The 20,913-nt window shown below is 35.6% G+C and overlaps 2 protein-coding genes across 12 annotated transcripts in view; one reads left to right on the top strand and one right to left on the bottom strand.

The window, feature by feature from the left end:
* LOC120425245 (liprin-beta-2) overlaps positions 1 to 20,913 on the bottom strand; it is a 205,440-nt gene that overhangs the window by 14,071 nt on the left and 170,456 nt on the right. For 6 of the 10 annotated variants that reach the window (XM_039589681.2, XM_039589688.2, XM_039589682.2 and 3 more), the window contains 2 exons: positions 10,341 to 11,170; positions 9,999 to 10,223 (listed from right to left, as the gene is read on the bottom strand). In XM_039589681.2, the coding sequence (XP_039445615.1) occupies positions 9,999 to 10,223; positions 10,341 to 11,170 (1,055 nt within the window). Of the gene's footprint in view, positions 1 to 9,998; positions 10,224 to 10,340; positions 11,171 to 20,446; positions 20,598 to 20,913 lie in introns of those variants that run through there. The other 4 variants (XM_039589690.2, XM_039589689.2, XM_039589685.2 and 1 more) reach the window with 3 other exon arrangements.
* LOC128093088 (mucin-2-like) lies at positions 13,518 to 15,223 on the top strand. 2 transcript variants are annotated; one of them, XM_052708704.1, is made up of 3 exons: positions 13,518 to 13,629; positions 13,687 to 14,526; positions 14,584 to 15,223. In XM_052708704.1, exons 1-3 carry the CDS (start codon positions 13,578 to 13,580, stop codon positions 15,162 to 15,164), a joined length of 1,473 nt encoding a protein of 490 aa, XP_052564664.1. In that variant the 5' UTR covers positions 13,518 to 13,577; the 3' UTR covers positions 15,165 to 15,223. The 2 variants fall into 2 exon arrangements, with proteins under 2 accessions (XP_052564664.1, XP_052564663.1); XM_052708703.1 differs by having other exon boundaries at positions 13,687 to 14,529.

Here is a 20,913-nt window from a genome sequence, read left to right as displayed (position 1 = left end):
CATAGCAGTTTGGACCGCGGTAGGATAAAATTCTCTTCAAATCTTCTTCAGGAGTTTGGAAGAGTACTTGAAGAGAATTTTATCCTACCGCGGTCCAAACTGCTATGCTGTAGCTATCTTGAAGAGCTCTTGAAGAACTCCTGGGAAAAAATGTTACTTGGGGTGTTCCCTTGGTCGTTCGCTGTGAGTTGTGGATTGCCTGCTTCTCTAATGAAGGTTCGACTGAGGGGGCATGCTTATTAATTTCTCGTCGCTCCATACCCTCAGTGACGTGATGGGAGCAAGGGCGTCTATGCGAAGTGTCCCTACACCCGCTACAAATTTCTGGCGCTTGGGGAGGGAAGAGGGTAACAATTTTGATCTATGCGCCGGTATTTGTAGCATTAAAATTCGTGCAAAAAAACTTATGCACGTGGGTGTACAGATTACGGAGTAAAAGATGATCGAATTGTTCACCTAGCGCTCACATGTGTTTCGGGACCAAGTTGCCTGCGGGTATGGGGATCATACATACATACATACATACTAAATATTTCACAACCTTAAGTGAGCATACAGAAACCTAAAAAAAAATTAGCATTGACCTAATCAAGTGAATTTTTTGTTGTTTAATCTCCTTTACTTAAAACGAATGTAGAAAATAGTTTTTTTTCACATTGCTGAACTTCTTAATATAAAATCATTTTAAAATTTAAGACAAAATTAGGCCGTTGCAAATATTTTTCAAAGTTTATGTCGCCCCCCTTCAAAATCGGTCCGAAAAATCAGGGGCAAAAAAAATATTTTTTCAAAAAACTTCAAAATGTCAAAGGAAATAGAAGTATAACCAACTGAAAACAATTAGAAATGCATTTTCCTGCATTCAAAATCATATTTATTATATGTCAACATATGAAAAGTATGAATAATAAGCAATGATCAAAAAATTAATAAAAATACTATAAAATATAATTATTGAAGCAAAAGAATAAAATATTTCACCATCAAAAATAACAATTGGCAATACTGTTTACTTCTAGACATTATCAAGCTTAGTTGATATTTGGTCATATTTGCTTGAATTTTGATTTAAACTTTATTTTTACTTGGCGCGAAGATACAAATTTTACTTAAAAATTTCAATTATTCTCAAAACAAAATAATTTTTTTATATTATATTTTTGAACAACACCCTTTTTATCAATTTAATAAAAAACATCCCGGGCAAAAGAAATGTCCTTAAAATGGTGCGGGATATTTTGCCGAACGGAAAAAATAATTGTAAAAAAAAATCTAAATTTCCTTTAACAATCAGGGAAAATAAATAAGTATTGACTAAAATTACCAATTTGATTAGGAAAAAAACTTGCAAAATCAATTGTGACCTATTCAGAACACATTGCATAATGTAAATTAATGTGTATTTAATCAATAGTCTAACTATTGATTTTACATATTTTGAAAGTCAGACTTGAAATTTGACATTTGATTTACTGGACAAGTTTTTTTTTGGAAATAAATTAGGTTTTCAACTAAAAAAACATTGTTTTGCATTGTTTCACTCAAAAAAAGTTTTTTAAACAAAAAGGATTTTCAACATATATTTTTTTTATTATTTTTGGCATGTTTTGAACATGAGCAGTTCTATAAATTATTGAAAAGTATTTTTTTTGATTAATTGTGTTTGCATGTTTGAATAAATATTTTTTGAAATTATTTGAATATATTTTTCTTTAGTTTTTGGATTTCTTCAAACAGTTTTAGAAAAAAAAAACTTTTTTAAAAGAATGGTCATCTAAAAAACACAGTTTTATGTAATTATCTGGTGTTTTCTTTTATTTTAATTTATTTTTGTAAGGTTTTTTGTTCAAAAATAATAATAAGAATGGTAATCTAAAAATAAACAGTTTTATGTAATCATCTGGTATTTTCTAGTTTAAAACATTTTTCTAATATTTAAAAAAAAAATATTTTTGGTTTTTGACTGGATTTAAAAAAAAAATGTTTCGAAATTAAGGATCATTCGTTTGCAAAATAATTGGAATTAAAAAAACTGAATAATTTATTTTTCTTTGTTTCTATCCAAAAAAGGTTTTTCAATCATTTTCATGTTCAAACGGTTTTTTGAAAATATTATTGCTGTTGGGTTTTGTATTATTTTGAAACATAAACATAACCATTTTTTTTTAAATCGTTAGTAATTTTTTTTAGCAATGCAGTTCAAACTTCCCGTCGAATTTTCCCGGGTTTTGAATTTACTGGGAAACGGGAAAAATATTTTTTGAATTCCGGAAATTCCTGGGATCCCGAGAAATTTTTGAAACAGACATAAAATCTAGATTTTCATTATATTTGTTATGTTTTTCAAGCATCAAGCCTTTTTCATAGAATGACCTCAATACTAGTAATTGTTGATAATATACACTTCAATGTAATCAATGACAGCAAATTAAGATAGCATAAAATTCATTAAAAATTGATTTATTTTTGTTCATTGTTATGCATTGGATTTCAAATGAACCACAATTTTTAATCGAATGTTGAATCACAAATAAGTTTCTTATTAATATATTTCTTTTTATATATGACATGACTGGTCCTAAAATAATTTGCCAACCCCTAAGCTTAAACAAATTTCAAATGTCTATAAAAACAAGAAACGAAAACAAATAAAATGATAACAGTCAATGTAAAATTTATGATAATTTTAGAATTTCATGTTTTATATAAATCTCTTCAAAAATAAACAAAATATAAAAATATGGACAAAGTTGAAATGAAAATAAAACATTTTTTTTTTAAATGACGAGTTTGCTTTCTAAACATAGTTTTTTTTAATACTTTGATTTTTTTTTTTCGTCGATTTATATTTAACAATTTTCATTACTAATTCCAAAATTAAAAGCAATTTTCATCTATTTGTATATGAAAATACAAACAAACAGAAAAAATCCCACAAACCGGAAAGCCAAACTGCTTTTTTACATCCCACCCACTCTTTCGTAATGGGTAAACAACCGAACCGGACCGTTGCCGCTTGTCCGCTGTTTGATGGAAGAGGAAGCCACTTATTTGCATTCGCGGTTCAGTTCGGGGGCTTGTTGGCTTTGGGATCCTTTTTATTCCAGTCAGGGATTATTAAAATTTCGCGGTTAATTCCTAGTCGCGTTCGTGGTCTCGGGTTTTGTGTGGAAGGGGATGATACGAATTAATCTGGGTGCTTTATTTTAAGAGTGTGTTTTTTCATCGCTGGAACTCATAATCGGTTGTATAATGGTAGGTTTTTTGTTAGATAAGCTGAAAAAAATAAATAAGCGACTGAATATTCGTGTCAGTAAAAAATCTCGTCATATCCTTCAAAGCATCCCTTCATGAAAAATTCCAACTTTTATTTCCACATTTGCATGCCTTCAACGCACACACACACCCACATGCATGCACTTTCCGTGTGACTTTGGTGAAGTGCACTTTTAAGTGAAGTTGCACCATCATCATCATCGCCGGTGTCGTCAACCTAGCGAATTTCCATACGTGTGCGAGGCCGCTATTTTAATGGGAAAACTGTGCTTCCGGTTTTTCCCAATTTGGCTCATCCTGGGGACCGTCATCGTCTGGATAATTTTGTCCTCCTGACTGGAGGGCTGAAGCTTTATGATATGATTCTTCGTCCTTTTGTCACACACACACACACACACACACACGCTCAACCAGGGTTGCCAGGTTGCCAGATAAATCTGGGAATGCCAGATTTTTCATGTGTCAGCCAGAATAAAGATTCGCCCTTCTCTGTGCCAGATATTGACAGATTTTGCCAGATTTTTCACTTTATGCCCATTTTGAACAACTTTATGATAAAATGAACAAATTTAATTGAAAATCATAAAATGAGAATGTATTTTCCATGAAGAAAATGTAAATTCAAAATTTTGAGGCCATAAAATCAGTTAAACCCTCTGAATTCTACAAACTTTTGGAATAATTCATATGAGCAACTCTCTACGAAATCGGCCGATTTCGACCATTTTTATTTTTTGTATTTTTTGATTTGGCTCAAACTTTGTGGGGGCCTTCCCTCTAACCAAATAAGCTATTTTGCATCATTGGTTCACCCATACAAGTCTCCATACAATTTTGGCTGCTGTCCATACAAAAATGGTATGTAAATATTCAAACAGCTGTAACTTTTGAGTGAATTTTCTGATCAATTTGGTGTCTTCGGCAAAGTTGTAGGTATTGTTGAGGATTATTGAGAAAAAAATAGGTACACGGAAAAAAATTTGCAGATTTTTTTATCAACTTCTTTTTCACAAAAACTCAATTTCCCAAAATACTTATTTTTTGATTTTCGAGATTTTTTGATATGTTTTAGGGGACAAAAATCCGCAACTTTTGAGCCATAGAGAAACATGGTCAAAAAATCTGCCGCCGAGTTCTTTTTGAATTTTTGAAAAAATAATGATTTTTGGAAAAAATCGGAATTTCATGCTAAAACAAATTTAACATTATTATTTAATGCAAAATTGAATTTGCAATCGAAAACTACTTTACAGATTTTTTGATAAAGAGCTCCGTTTTCAAGATATAGCCACCGAAAGTATGACTTTAGTAAAATATTTGCAGTTTTTCGATTTTCAAAAATAGTGACCATGAGTGACTATTTCTAGAAATATTTTTTTTGAAAAGTTCAGAAAATTTGCTATAAAATTGTCTAAGAGACATTGAAGATTGGACCTCTGGTTGCTGAGATACAGCCGCTTTAAAAAAAGGAAACACGAAAATTGAAGATTTCTAAGTCTCACCAAAATAACAACCCACCATTTTCTAATGTCGATATCTCAGCAACTAATGGACCGATTTTCAATGTTAAAACATGAAACATTCGTGAAATTTTCCGATATTTTCGAAAAAAATATTTTGAATTTTTTAAATCGAGAATAACATTTTGAAAAGGCCAAAAATTGAATATTACGCCCATTTAAAATACATTTTAAATGGGCGTAATATTCAATTTTTGGCCTTTTCAAAATGTTATTCTTGATTTAAAAAAATCAAAAAAATTTTTTCGAAAATATCGGAAAATTTCACGAATGTTTCATGTTTTAACATTGAAAATCGGTCCATTAGTTGCTGAGATATCGACATTAGAAAATGGTGAGTTGTTTTGGTGAGACTTAGAAAACTTAAATTTTCGTGTTTCCTTTTTTTAAAGCGGCTGTATCTCAGCAACCAGAGGTCCAATCTTCAATGTCTCTTAGACAATTTTATAGCAAATTTTCTGAACTTTTCAAAAAAAATATTTCTAGAAATAGTCACTCATGGTCACTATTTTTGAAAATCGAAAAACTGCAAATATTTCGCTAAAATCATACTTTCGGTGGCTATATCTTTAAAACGGAGACTTTTATCAAAAAATCTGTAAAGTAGTTTTCGATTGCAAATTCAATTTTGCATTAAATAATAATGTTAAATTTGTTTTAGCATGAAAGTCCGATTTTTTCCAAAAATCATTATTTTTTCAAAAATTCAGAACTCGGCGGCAGATTTTTTGACCATGTTTCTCTATGGCTCAAAAGTTGCGGATTTTTGTCCCCTAAAACATATCAAAAAATCTCGAAAATCAAAAAATAAGTATTTTGGGAAATTGAGTTTCAGTGAAAAAAAAAGTTGATTAAAAAATCTGCAATTTTTTTCCGTGTACTTATTTTTTCTCAATAGTATTCAACAATACCTACAACTTTGCCGAAGACACCAATTGATCAGCAAATTCACTCAAAAGTTACAGCTGTTTGAATATTTACATACCATTTTTGTATGGACAGCAGCCAAAATTGTATGGAGACTTGTATGGGTGAACCAATGACACAAAATAGCTTCTTTGGTCATAGGGAAGGCCCCCACAAAGTTTAAGCCAAATCAAAAAATACAAATAAAATCCATTTCCGGTTTTGGTAGAGAATTGCTCATATCATATCCTCCCTCTCCTTCACCATTCATAATTGTTAGATTTTCGTCTTCCAGATTTTTCCAGATTTTTAATCGATACTTTGCCAGATTTTTCAAATTTTGACCTGGTAACCCTGCCTGCACTCAACCTCCAACCAAATAATCCGACCAACCGTTTATGGTGCAGTCTGGAACGAGTTTCTGGGTCGTTGAGAAGGTGACCTGTCTGGGAATTTCTCGTTGGAGGATGTTGGATGTGTGATTAAATGAGCACAATTTTGATTTTATATCAGTGAAGGTTTAATAAAACATAATTCTTGAGAAATCCTGGTTTGTAATCAAAGTTCCTTAAACAAAAGTCATAAAAATTAAATATTTAAAATTGTTGATGGTAAAAGAATGTCAAACAAATATAATTTTCCTTCAGATAGTTGCATATAATGTGAAAAAGAAAACAAACCACATTTGAGTTTTTTTCAGCATTTCGTATGTATTTGCAAATAGTAAAATTTGAAGTTATAAAATGTTATGCTATATGAATTATATGAATATGAATTTCTATTTTTTAGAATTTAAATAACATGTTTTGTTTTGACAAAATGATTTGCAAACCCCCTTCCCTTAATTTTTTTCTCGAAAAACTTAAAAATTCAAATGGAAAAAAGTCTAATCAACTGAAAAAAATCCAAAATGAATATTTCTGCATATAAAATCATATTTAGCATGTTTGGGCTCATTTAAAAATACAGCAGTTACTCAGGAAAGTTAAACAAAATAAGGTCGATATGGCTTAAAATTGGAGTGTAGGTTCTTTGGCTGAAATGATTAGACTCGTATGTTTTTGTTTGGTCATTACCGTGACCTACTCCGTATTAGGGTGGTCCAAAAATTGGCCATTTTCGTAAATTTTCACAAAAACCACTTTTTTTAAATCATAACTTCACTCCATTTCAACCGATTGTAGCTGTTTTGAACGCAAATGAAAGATGATAAGTTTGACTTTCATGAAAGAAAAAGATTGGAGTTTCAAAACTCTAGCCTAACATTTGAAAAAGTCATATGAAAATCTCAAATGCCGTTTTGACGGTGTCTGGGCCAATATCTGAAAATATTTTGAACGAATACCTTAAACAATTTTACGTAGCATATCCGAAAAATACTCTGAAAGAATGGTATCGTAAACTGGGGTGACTTTGATAGCCAGGGGTGACATTAATAGAAATTTGATTTGGCCACTAATTTTGATACATCCAATGGAACAGTCACATTTTTGCATATATGTTCGATAATAAGCTATCCCTTAATGCTTACATACTCAAGATTCTCAAAAATGTTTAGATATTAATTTGACGGGCATTTGAAAAACCTATCAAAGTCACCCCAGGCTATCAAAGTCACTCCAGTTTACGGTACATTCTTTAAAAATCAGAAAATATTAAATTATTTGGTTTTACAGAGTGTTTGTTGAAATAGAATCTGTTCTTTTAATTGAATAAAATTGTAAATTTTATTATACAGAAACTAAAAACATATTTTTAAAAATTAATCAAAACTATACCTAAATGCTTCAAGTATGATGAGAGGTATATGATTACAAAATTCGTTTTATATTTATTTCAATTAAATTTCATAAAATATATTTTGTGTCTGCCTTAGACATGCCTTGAAACATTTGATTATTATTTCAACATCTTTAGAATAAAAAAAAACCCTAAAAATTTAATTAAAATTGCAATTTCTGCATTCATTACTTTGTAATGAAAAATTGCTTTCAAATATTTTATACAAAATTGATTTCAAATATATTCTTCTAAAAATAAAAAAAAACGGATTTATTTTTTTGGCTTGGGGTGGATTGAATTTTTCTTGTTTCAATTGTTTCTTGATTTCTGGAATTTTTTTTTTAAATAACTGGTCCTTACATATTTACACAACACTCAATTCAAACTAAAATTTTATGAATTTAAAGTTTACATAAATTTTGTTTTGCCTTATTTACAGTCAAAATATATCATACAAGATCAAATGTATTTTTTGCATTACAAATTATGGAATTTAAAACCCTGATTTAAAATAGTTTATTCAGAAATTTGATCAAATTTGTATACTTAAGAAGCCACAAAATACAAATTCAAGTCAATATTTCATTGTAAAATATTAAATAATGAAATAATACTGTTTTAAATAATTCCAAAGTTAACGTCACCGTCCTTCCTAAATTATGAAGTTCAATCTGCTTGAAGTTGCATTTTTTTGTAATCGCTCATGGATCAATAAAATCTGGATATAGTAAACTGCAAAACAAAAAAACGATCAATCATGGTATGTGTAACGCAAACAAACAACAGATAATAGTAGTTTATGCAACAAGTTGCAAAAAGAAGATTTTTTCAGCACGAGTTGTACATTTATCCAACGAGGTTTACCGAGTTGGATAAATACGACGAGTGCTGAAAAAATCAAGTTTTGCAACGAGTTGCTTACAACATTTTTTGCAATTCCGAAAACGCTTATTTAATGGAATTTTATGTCAAACATTCATGTGTTTAGTAAATTCATCGTTCAAAACAAAACAATATTGAAAAATGTTACTTTTCGATACTTGTGCTGTAAAGTAGAACTTTTCAGCACTGTTATTAAAAGGTATTAATTTTCCATTCTGTTATTTTTGGTAGGGAAAAGTAGGCCGTTTCGTTTCTCCAGAAGGGCAGGAAAAGTTGACAGTTTCACAGTGGAATTGCAAAAAATAATTTTGTTTGATTTTTTTTCAAAACAGCTTAGGCTGGTACAAATATTTTTAAAAGTTTTTGTCACCCCCCCCCCCCCCCCCCTTCAAAATTGGCCCGAAAATCAGGGGACAAAAAAAATATTTTTACAATAAACTTCAAAATTTCAATGAAAATTCAAGTGCAACCAGCTGAAATCAAATTAAAATACATTCTCCTGCGTTTAAAATCATTTTTAGCATGTTTGGGTTTATTAAAAAATCTTAAGATTTTTTGAAAATTTTCGATGCAAAATCTTTTTTTTTCGATACAATTTTTGTTTTTGTCAGATCTTAGATTTTTTGAAAACTAATGATTGCAAAACAACTGAACTAGTGTAAAATGCATTTTAAAACACTTTTTTCATTTAAATGTGAAGACTTGTTATTTAAATTTTTATTTTTTTTTTATTTTTTTGCCCCCCCCCCCCCCCCTTGACCTCGGCCAGGGCCGAGGGACAAAAACTTTTTTAAATATTTGCATCGGCTTAAAAAGAATTTTCTTGCGTTGAAAAATTTGTTAAGCATATTTGGATGCGATTGAAAATATTTTGAATGTTAATGAAATTTTTCAAGGTTTAAAAACTATTTTTCTATTATTTTTAAAAAAAGGGCTCTCGATTTATATAAAAATAAATTTGACACCAAATTTTATTGAAAACACGTCTGTTATCGAGATTTCGAAATAATGGAACTCGGATTCGTGATCAGGGATAAAAGTCACCTCTTAGGACGAAGTTTCACGCAAAGCGAAGAGGGGTCGGTTTTCCAATTTCATGAGAGTGGTTATTTCAGCTTTTTTGGTTAGAAGAGTTTTCACTACTAAGTTAGACAAGTATTTAGTTTACTGTTAGTTAAAAGCGTAAGAGGTTAGTTTTTTTTACAATTTTATCATGCAAATTTCCATATCCCAGAGAAGAGCTTTTTAAGTATTGTTAGATGGTGATGAAGATTTGAAAAATAGGCTTTCATGTGTCCGAAATGAATACTTGATTTGGCAACCATCTGACAAACTCAAAGTTTACTAAAATATCATTGTTCGTTCTACGGTCTCATGCAAACTATCAGCTTGATCTTAAAACGAAGGATGCTCCATTTGCATGAACAACAGGTACACAAAATCTACATCGACATACAGCATACAACAAAACTAGGATAGAACTAATGTTGTCCCTCTGATGGGACATACAAAAAAAACAAATAAAGAAGTAGAAGGTAAAACTAAGGTACTTTCAACAAAAATAGTAGGATGAAAAATCGGAAGAAGTAATTAAGTAATAAAAAACAAAGAAATAAAAAAATATCGCGGTACTTTTTGTTTGTCAATCAGGATGCCAACGGTTTTGGCAAATTGGCTTACTCGCTGCAGAAGGTCGTCCGCGTTCGCCAGCAGCTGGTTCTTGTCGGCGAGCGTTCGCTCCAGGTCGCTGATTTTGGTGCCCTGCTGCTGGACCTGGTCGGTCAGCAGCTTGACCTGCAGCGCCATCGCTTCCTTGTCCGACTGGAGCCGCCGCAGCCGCTCGTCCGTATCTTGGCGCTGTTTTGAGGGGAAGAAATTAAAGGTTAGGTTAGAATGTTTAGGTTAGGTTGAGAAATCGATTTGATTTTTTTTGGGGTAAAGTGGGTTCTTCGCTAGGATTACCGCTGCCCTAACCTGACAATCTTTGGACCACGGAGGTCGGTTATGTTCGCACGAGCAGCACGGCGGAGGTGGAGGTTGGTAGAAACCACGGTTGCAGCAACCGCCGCCACCGCCACCTCCTCCACCGGAACATCCGGACAGGTCCTGGTTGCTGGACAGAGCTCCGTTGCTACCGTAGCGGTACAGCTCCTGCTGCCGTCGGTGATAATCGATGAGTCGAAGTTCCTCCCGGCTGTGATGGTTGTTCCAGTTCCAGTAGTAGTGTGGATCCCAGTGGGAGATTGGCGGCGGCGGCGGAGGTTCCCAGATCCCCGGGCTGTGACCCCTTGCGTTGACATTGGCATTGTTCTGATGGCTACTGCCACTGCTATTGTAGTTATTGCAACTTCCCGAATCTTGTTGAACCTCATCGTAGTTCCAAAATCGCTCATCCGACGACTTCCCGTGAGTTCCACCCCTCCTGCTAGACCCCTTCCCCTTGGAGCTCAAGCTCAACGTGCTCGACTGGGAGTCCTGCTTGAACTCCGACGACGACGACTTCTCCTTCAACGAGTGCGTACTCCGACTCTTTGAGTCCCGTTCATGCCGGGTCGCCCCCAAATGCCTCCTCCGGTCCAAACTTCCCGTCTGCGAAGGTCGTGGAGGTTTCCCCGGACAGCCACCTGGCTGTGGAGGTTGTTGAGCTGGTCCAGCAGCATTCGAGCTACCCTCCCGGTTGGAACGACCTCCAACGGTCGTGTGGGACGTCGAGCGACGATCCGAATCGATGGTGGCTCGGGGTGCTTCACCCCGTGCGGAGGAGTTGACCCAAGTAAAGTCCTCGTCACGGCAGGAAGATTCGTCTGAAGGGGGTGGGGAAAACAGACTTTGTGAGTTTTGTGTGGGAACGTGGTTTCAACCTAATTTACAGAAGCAGTTTGTTGATGTTTGAGCTGTCTCGTTCAGCGAAATTAATTAACCCTTGAAGACTATTTTTTTTTTAATTCTGAATTAATTCAAATCTCTAACCATTAAGATTTTTTTTTTAAATTTGGTCATAAAAATCGGACCAATAAAATTAATTTCAGAATATCCGGAAAAAACAGTTGTTTTTCTTATTTTAGCAGTGTTGGCATTCTCGCATCCTCGCGAGAAAAAAAATAAGCTCTCTCGAGTTCTTGCCTCGAGCCCCGAGCTGTTTGAGTATTTTGAGTATTTTGAGCATTTTGAGCATTTTAAGCATTTTGAGCATTTTGAGCATTTTGAGCATTTTGAGCATTTTGAGCATTTTGAGCATTTTGAGCATTTTGAGCATTTTGAGCATTTTGAGCATTTTGAGCATTTTGAGCATTTTGAGCATTTTGAGCATTTTTAGCATTTTGAGCATTTTTGCAATTTGAGAAATTTGGGTAATTTGAGCATTTTGAGGATTTTGAGGATTTTGGGCATTTTGAGCATTTTGAGCAGTTTGAGCATTTTGGGCATTTTGAACATTTTGCGCATTTTGAAGCATTTTGAGCTTTTTGAGCTTTTTGAGCATTTTGAGCATTTTGAGCATTTTGAGCGTTTTGAGCGTTTTGAGTATTTTGAGTATTTTGAGCATTTTGAGCGTTTTGAGCATTTTGAGCATTTTGAGCATTTTGAGCGTTTTGAGCATTTTGAGCATTTTGAGCATTTTGAGCGTTTTGAGCATTTTGAGCATTTTGAGCATTTCAAGCATTTTGAGCATTTTAAACATTTTGAGCATTTTGAGTATTTTGAGCATTTTGAGCGTTTTGAGCATTTTGAGCATTTTGAGCATTTTGAGCATTTTGGGAATTTTGGGCATTTTGGGCAATTTGATCACTTTTGACATTTTAAGCCTTTTTAGCATTTTAAGCACTTTTGACATTTTGAGCATTTTGAGCATTTTGATCATTTTGAGCATTTTGAGCATGTTGAGCATTTTGAGCATTTTGAACATTTTGTGCATTTTGAACATTTTGAGCATTTGGAGCTTTCTGAGCATTTTGAGCATTTTGAGGAATTTGAGCATTTTGAGCAATTTGAGCATATTGAGCATTTTGAGCATTTTGAGCATTTGGAGCATATTTAGCATTTTGAGAATTTTGAGCATTTTTAGCATTTTGAACATTTTGAGCATTTTGAGCACTTTGAGCATTTTGAGCATTTTGAGCATTTTGAGCATTTTGAGCATTTTGAGCATTTTGAGCATTTTGAGCATTTTGAGCATTTTAAGCATTTTGAGCATTTGGAGCATTCTGGGCATTTTGAACATGTTGAGCATTTCGAGCATTTTGAGCATTCTGAGCATTTTGTGCATTTTTGTATTTTTGTGTTTAAGACACAATTGAGGGTTAATCCCTCTAAGCAAACAATTTAGTGATAACATCTAAACCCTTTCATATCAGACGTTCCACCCTGGGTAGCCAAGTTTAGAGAAAGCATATTTCAGCATGATTTGCCACTGTTCGGTCAACCAAGTGCAGCGTATTAGAGTTTGTCCGGCCGCAGTCTGGGTCAGCACCATAAATTAACCAATTTCATTCCTCTCTAAACCAACGCTGCGGGGGTGCCCCTCGACACTTTTCAAATAGTTGCAGTTCAGCTGCTCGGGGGCTAAGCTGCAGTTGAGTTATTTATCGAAACCAATGCACATTGTTGTCCGGAGCGGTTGGACAAAAATGTTGGCAACATAAATTCCTCAATTATGGCAGCTATGCTGAGCGCAACAGGTTCGCGCGGGAATTTCAATTGTGGTTGGAGAGAGTGGACGGAATGATTAATGGGATAATGAATGGTGCATTTTGTTTTAATTTTAATTTACAAAACGATGACTCCATACTTCAGTGTAAACTCGAAGAAAGTTACAGCAAAATCTAACGTTGATAGCGAGATCAAGACACTAACTGAAGGACAATGAGTTTTGGCCACGACGAGCGATAACGTAAGGTATCACTCGGAGCATGAGTTGGCCCACATTGGCGCCTTCCCCTTGATAATATATTTGCAAAAGCAAGTCGATGTTAGACTACCTTCGTTGAGAAACGTGATTCATGACACAACTGTGGTCACTTTTGGTAACATTTATCTCGAGAAGAGCGGGAGATAACTGCCATTTGCATACGCATTAGTCCGTCAAACTGTTATCAACCTATCGATAGCAGTACAATCGAATTTATAAATTTGAGGTACGAATGGGTTGGCGAGTCCATTGAAATCTTCAAGTGAATGTCCTCTGTACGTGAGTAAACTTTGAGTTTGGTGACAATGAGGTGCTTTGGTGTCACGTTACTGCTTTTTGCGGCGATTCTTGGAAGAGGTAGTTTACGGTGATTTTTGAGTGATTTAAGGTACTACGAATATCCGTGAATTTCAGTGAACCCACAGCTGGTGTGCTACGTCTGTACAGATTGTGAATTGAACCCACCAACGGTGGCGATATGCGGAGATACTCTGCCAACGGAACAACCCACGTTGCCAACGACGTCAGAACCAACGTGTCCAACATGTGGCACCCCGGAACCAACTTGTCCCACCTGTGGACCAGTTGAGACAACTCCAGTGTTTACGCCAACGCTACCAACGAGTCCAGAACCTACAACCACGACTCCAGAACCAACCTGTCCCACGTGTGCTCCAGAACCAACTCCAACTCCTACTCTACCCACAAGTCCAGAACCAACCTGTCCCACCTGCGGACCAGTTGAGACAACCCCGATCTTCACACCAACCCTTCCAACGAGTCCACCACTCACAACTTCGACACCAGAACCAACCTGTCCCACTTGCGGTCCATCGGAGACAACCCCGATCTTCACACCAACACTACCGACGAGTCCGCCACTCACAACTTCGACACCAGAACCAACCTGTCCCACTTGTGGTCCAACCGAGACAACACCAATCTTTACACCAACTCTACCAACATCTCCGGAACCAACTATGGCACCCACAACTGAACCAACCTGTCCCACTTGTGCTCCGGAACCAACTCCTACCCCTACTTTACCAACAAGTCCGGAACCAACCTGTCCCACCTGCGGACCAAGTGAGACAACCCCAATTTTTACACCAACCCTTCCAACGAGTCCACCACTAACAACCTCGACCCCAGAGCCAACCTGTCCCACCTGTGGCCCAAGTGAGACAACGCCCGTTTTCACACCAACTCTACCTACAAGCCCTGAACCTACTTGTGCAACTTGTGGAACTACAGGTAGTCTCCGAACTCCACGGCCTTCAAAATTGATAACAACTGTCCCACCTCTTACAGAATTCTGGACCGGCCTCACAACTCCACCGTTCACCACCATCTGGCCAACCTGGCCCTCCGACACGTGGCCATCGGTGCCAATAACCTCAGCGGAACCCACCTGGCCCACTCCATCCCTCACCACGGAACAATCAACCTGGCCAACAGTCCCAATTACCTCGGAAACGTCAACCTACCCAACCGTCCCGATAACCTCCGCTACCTCAACCTACCCGACCGTCCCAATAACGACCCAACTACCAACCTGGCCAACGGTCCCAATCACCTCAGCCCAACCAACCTGGCCAAATCAACCCATCACAACGACTACAACCACGGTGGCGCCCCCCGTCATTACAACCCCGTCCTTCACCACGATCTGGCCTCCACTACTAACGCCCCCTCCGGTGCCCCAAAAGAAGCACCTACCGGTTCCAGTGTACATCTGCTACAGCACGGAGCGGATCGTAAACAACCGAATCGTCACCGACCGGGGCTGCACCAAGCGGGACCAATCGGTGGCGACCACGTGCGACCGGGTGACCGGCAACGCCGGCTACGAGCGGTGTTCGCTGTGCTCGTGGAGTATTTGTAATTTGTAGGTTAGGTTAGGTTATGGTTTTAAGATAAATTGAACACTATTAAATGAAAGACTTGTCAATCTCAATGCATTCGTCAATAGTCGGAATAAAATTAAAATTTTGATTGTAATCGCATTGAAACTGTTATCGAAACAGTTGCGCCACCAGCGGCCTATCACGCAACTACGCAGATTTCTGTCAGTTTACTCACTCACCGCTTCAAAAAGGGAGCAATAAAAAAAGAGAAATCGAAAACAAAACTTTGGTGGAAAGCTCACCAGCTTAGCAGATTGGCCATCAGATGACTCTGTGTGTTTGATGATTGAAGTTGTCCATCTTTCAAATATGTTATCTTTGCTAAAAAGATTCATGCGAAAATCTTTTCGATTTGCTGCTCAATTTTGCAAGTTCTAAGTCAAGTCAAGTAAGTGAGCAAAAAAAGCTTTTGATTAGTTCTGACAGATTGAGACAAAATTCAGATTTAAAAAAATCGTTTACAATGAGATTTATTTCGAGATGGCAAACAAATTTGAAATTGCTTTGTGAAATCATAAAACCTTCCAAAAATCGCTACCGATTCAATCAATCCACGGCTTAGAATCGAACTCAGATCGAAGCGGTGAAGGTGGTAACCGGCAATAAACATAGTTTTATCTTTCCATCCCAGCGCACCTGCTGCTATGCAATGTTGAAGGTTCTGTCGGACAGAGGATCTGATCCACCATAAATTGCACAGGTGTGGAAAGTTTCCCGTGTTCAACATCCCGCAACATAGTTCAGCCGGGTTAGTCACACTGGTTTGCACTTGACTTTAAACTTTGCGCCATCTAGTAACGAGTAGGCGAAGCTCGTTAAAATGTTCGCTTACTCGATTGTGAAAACTCCTTGAACACCAAACTTTTGCCAACCAGTGTAATTCGCTTTCGACGGTCGCAACCTGCCGGAGGTCTTGGTTTCCAAATTAGAAGAACGCCAAATTTTTGTGCGCCTAGTACATATTTGCATCGGGATTTTGGTCGAATGGTGGTTTCAGGTATGCCGACATACCTGCACACACTCGTGAGGTGAAATATTTGGCAAATGGTGCTAAATCGTCGGAATTTACTGCTAATTAGAGCATAAATTCCAATCACGGTATGTTGGCGGTGGAAACATTTCCTGATTTTATCTCAAATTGAAAAATGAGCATTGTGGCAGAATTAGACACTTTCGTTGGAGAGCATAACTAGTCTGGTTAGTTTTTCTTGGCAGTTGTTTAACTTTGTAACTTAATTTTCCTCCTAAAAATAGTATTTCTCCCCCTCGTTATTTATATTCTCCGTATTACGAGAGCTAATTACCGCAATCCTTGCTTTAGTTGGTCCTCCCACGTGACTGTGTGTCCATCAAGTCCATCACCTGTTGCGAACGCTCGACTAATGCTGTAATAAGTGCCCTCAGGTGTGAATTTTTCCTGTACCGAGAAGTCCCTCCTCCCAGAGATCGAGTGCCACTTGATTGAATTTCCTGCCGCGTAGAACAACAATCAATTATAGGCTCCCGATAATATAATTGAACGCTGCTCTAGATCTCCAGACAGACGACATTCAGCCGGGGCAGACACGTGTCCTTTTGCGCGCTTTTCGATTAGATTTAATTAGCGGACACATCAATCGAGTACACAAACACACCCGTGTTTATTGACATTTTGTGTGCTGTGACGACCGGCGGCGGCGGTTGTCGATTGGAAGTTAATCATTGAAAAGCCGGCCGGAGTGGAACCCTTGGTGTGGGGGGTCCACATTGGTGCCATTTGACGGTGTTATTTTTTAAACAAAAACTTACGAAAAGTGGCCATTTGATAATCAGAAATTCTCAAAAAAAATTATTTCATACAAATTTTCGATTGTCATGAAACTTTGTCCCTCGATTCCTTAGGTCAAAATAAGCCATTTTTCATTTATTGGTTCAGCTCCATACAAATTTGAAGCTGTCCAAAGAAAAGTGCTATTAAAATAATCGAAAATCTGTACCTCGAGAAGTTGAGTGGAAAAAATTGAGATTGCCCATGTGACATTTATGTGATCAAGGGCAGCATATCTCAGCAACAAAAAGTCGAATTCAGGAGGACATTAATCAATTATTTTTTTTTCAAAATGACATTTTTTTAATTAGCCTGGTTGAGACCGGTGCATTTAAAAAAATCTTAAATATTTTTTTTCTACATTTCCACAAAAAATCACACAATTTGAACAAAATATTGGCATTAAAGGTACACAGCAACCAAAGAAGTTGTTGTCTTCTTATTAAGAATTTGTTCAACTTACGGACCCTATCCTGAAATAATTTGATTATATAATTTGATAAATTTTGTTGTAAATCTTTATGGAAATATTAGCTTAAGGGATGAATTAAAAATTATATCGATAATTGCCGTAATTTTGAAGATACTAAAATGTCTGTGCCAAAAATCTGGGTGCAAAAGCTCTGTTTGATGTGCACCGTTGAAACTTGTCAATTTTGTAATAATTCTTAAAGTCATAAAAATGATCAGGTTTCCTCCGAAAATTTCGTGAATTTATTGCTATAAAAAATGTTCACTCAGCAGCGCAAAAAAAAACCATGTAAGTAAAAACCAATTCAAAATTAAAAATTTGCATGATTTCCTTATATTAATATTTTCTCATAAACTTAAGTCACTAGTGATTGCACACGATAAAACATCTGAATTTTGTATGGTAGAAAATGTGGTGGTTGAATATTACCTTTTGATGTAATTTTATTTAAGTTAATGTGTAATAAGGAAAAATTCTATACAAAATGAGCAACTGGTTCCTGACAAAAATAAATATGTTAGACATAAAATCTGTCATCAACCATGCATAGCGATAAAAGTAAAAAAAAAACTGTTTTGCCAAAATTTGATCAAATCCATTTATCAAGTAAATCATGATTATTGAACAAATGGTTCAATGAATGAATGAATGAATAATTCTCATACCCGCCGGCGGCTTGGTCCAGTTCACAGGTGTACGCTTGATCAAACAGTTCGTCATCTTATGTTCAGTAATCTATACACCCACGTACATAAGTTTTTTTGTACGAATTTTGTTGTTACAAATACCAGTGCTTAAATCAAAAGAAGTTTCCCATCCCATCCCCAAAGCAACGGAAATTTGTAACGGGTGTAGGGACACATCACACAGACGCCCTTGTTTAACCGTCACGACATTAAGGGTATGAGATGTCACAAAATTATTAAGCATACTACCCATAGTCGAACCTTCAACAGAGTGCAACTAATGATTAGATTATAAAATAGTACTGTTTTACCCATAATCGGGTAATTTAAGATTATAGCAACAGGTAAAACGAATGAAAAAGCATTAAAGTGCATATCAAATTATTAAAAACTAAACAACAAATTATTTTTTATGGTATTAAGATTATTCAATAACCAGCTTACACCTAAAAGTAACCTTTTCGTGTTTAAAAACTGCATCAGATTTTATTGAAATAATCTGATGTTTGTTGGCAAATTTATATTGAATGATTGTTTGTATTTATATCTTAACTCAACATAATAAATTGAAAACGAGTAACATGACAAAACCATAATAAAATAACTGTTACTCGAGAAAAATTTAAAAAATTTTGCACATGTTATTTTTTTTTAAATGAGAAGACTAGGAAAATTTCGCTTGAACTTAAAATAAAAAAATAGCAAATAAAATATAGCCTCAATTTAAATTGGTTATTTTTGAAGCCGAAGGAAAGAAATTTTAATAAATGTTCCAGCCTAAATAGTAGCTGGAATTAAAACGAAATTATAAAAACAAATCTGAAAAAAAATATTCTTAAATAAATAAAAGTATAAATCAGGGATTCAAACTTTCCAGGGTTTTGAATTTCCCACAAAACAGGAATAATTTTTATTTAAATTCGGGAATAGTTGATTACCATCAATCGATGATAATTAAAACTATAATCTGAACTTAAATGTTTGACTTATTTGGCTTCGACATGAAAAAAATATTTTTAATTTATCTTCAGAAAGAATTAGACAATTAACTTTTATTTTGTAGAAAATTGTCGGATTGGTGCTCAACTTGTTTGTTGTGACTTTAGCAATGTTTTAATAAAGAATTGTCTTCCAGGGTGTCTTCTTTGTTTATAGATTAATATTCTGAATATTTTACAACAATAATATCTTATAGAATAAAATTACATGAAGTTAAATTTATTGGTAGAATATAAAAAAAAAACATTAAAACTTCAAAGTCGGCCTGAATAATCAGGGGGCAAAAAAAAATTTCAGAAAAACTTCAAAATTTTAATGATAATTTAAGTTGTATCAGCCGAAAACCAGTTAAAATGCATTTTCCTGCGTTTACAATCATATTTAGCATGGTTGAATTCTTTTGAAAACATTTTAAATTTTGATGAAACATCTATTTACAGTCCCACAAAGAATTTTTTTAATGAAATTTTTTTTTCGTCAATACATCGATATTTTGAAAACTAATGATTGGAAAGCAACAAAAGTAGATCCAAAAGACCTATCCAGATTTTTAAGCGAAGATGGCGATACGAATAGCGAACGCCCGAAATGTCAAAATCACCCAGTGGTACCAACATTACAAACAAAGTGTGATATGGAATGACAGCCACACTTTGTTTGTAATGTTGGTACCACTGCGCGATATTGACAATTCGGGCGTTCGCCATTCGTATCGCCATGTTCGCTTAAAAATCTGGATTAAATCAGAGAATAACAAAAATAGACGTAAACAATTTTGCAGCTGTCCCTGAATAGAAACTAAGAAACTTTGTAAAATTTTAATAAAATATTGAAATGACGAACAAAAAGTCAAACACTTAAAAAAATATTTTTTTTTTTACAAAAAAAATGATAAATTGTGCGTCTTTCCAAAGAATTAAATAAGTTTAAAAAAAAATGTGCATCCTTATAAAAATTAGGAACTGGTTGGACTTTGAACTTTAAATATTGTTTATATTCAGATTTGCATGCTTTTCTAAAATTTTTCACTCTTTATAATTTGCGATCTTTATGAATCGTGACCAAAAAACCTAAAGTTCTTTGTTTCAATCTAAAAGTTTAACTGACACAAACGAACCCAATTGACCAAGGGTCGTTTCTCTCCCCCTTCCTCCTGATCCAGTTAAGCCCAAAACGGGTGTTTGATTACCCTCATAAGTTTGTTGTTGTCATTATTGGGATTCCCCTCGTGTCTTCTCCCTCTTCTACTTAATCCACTCTCAGCCGACAATATTTTTGTCACGCGGCAGCGCCCTTTCCTCACTTTGGGGACCCCAACTTTCGACATGGTGTGACACGGGTGGCCAACAAAACGTCAACAAGCCAATTCTGGGGAAGCTTCTTCTTCTTCCTCCTCTTTTCGCTTCTTGGGTGTTCGATCGAATCGTGTTATCAACCATTCGATGAGGAGGGCGTTTCTGTTTGTGTGTGATTGTGTCACATGTTATTGATAGTGTGCGAGAGTGTAACGATATGTAAACATCACTTCTTCGTTGGGAAGATTCCCAAGAGGTGCAAGAAGAGTGGGAAGTAGGTGTAAACAGTAGCGCGAAACAGCGCTCTTGAAGAAATGTTTATCAGTTCAGCAGTTTCTTGAAAACAGATACTTCCAATCGCTGAGGCCAATCGATGTTTGCACCGTTGTAATTGATGGCGCTGCACAAATCGGGTGTGCGATAAGTGTGCAATGTGCACCGTAAAACAACGTGATTGACGTTTGAGGTGAGCCGA

The sequence above is a fragment of the Culex pipiens genome, chromosome 2, assembly GCF_016801865.2.
Source record: "Culex pipiens pallens isolate TS chromosome 2, TS_CPP_V2, whole genome shotgun sequence".
Taxonomy (NCBI): domain Eukaryota; kingdom Metazoa; phylum Arthropoda; class Insecta; order Diptera; family Culicidae; genus Culex; species Culex pipiens.
This window is presented reverse-complemented; position numbering and strand designations above follow the sequence as displayed.

Bases quoted from the DNA above. Each gene is read 5' to 3' on its own strand.
- LOC128093088 (XM_052708703.1), top strand. From the start codon at position 13,578: ATGAGGTGCTTTGGTGTCACGTTACTGCTTTTTGCGGCGATTCTTGGA. The intron at 13,630-13,686 runs GTAGTTTACGGT...CGTGAATTTCAG, and splicing joins TGCGGCGATTCTTGGAAGAG to TGAACCCACAGCTGGTGTGC. The intron at 14,530-14,583 runs GTCTCCGAACTC...CACCTCTTACAG, and splicing joins AACTTGTGGAACTACAGGTA to AATTCTGGACCGGCCTCACA.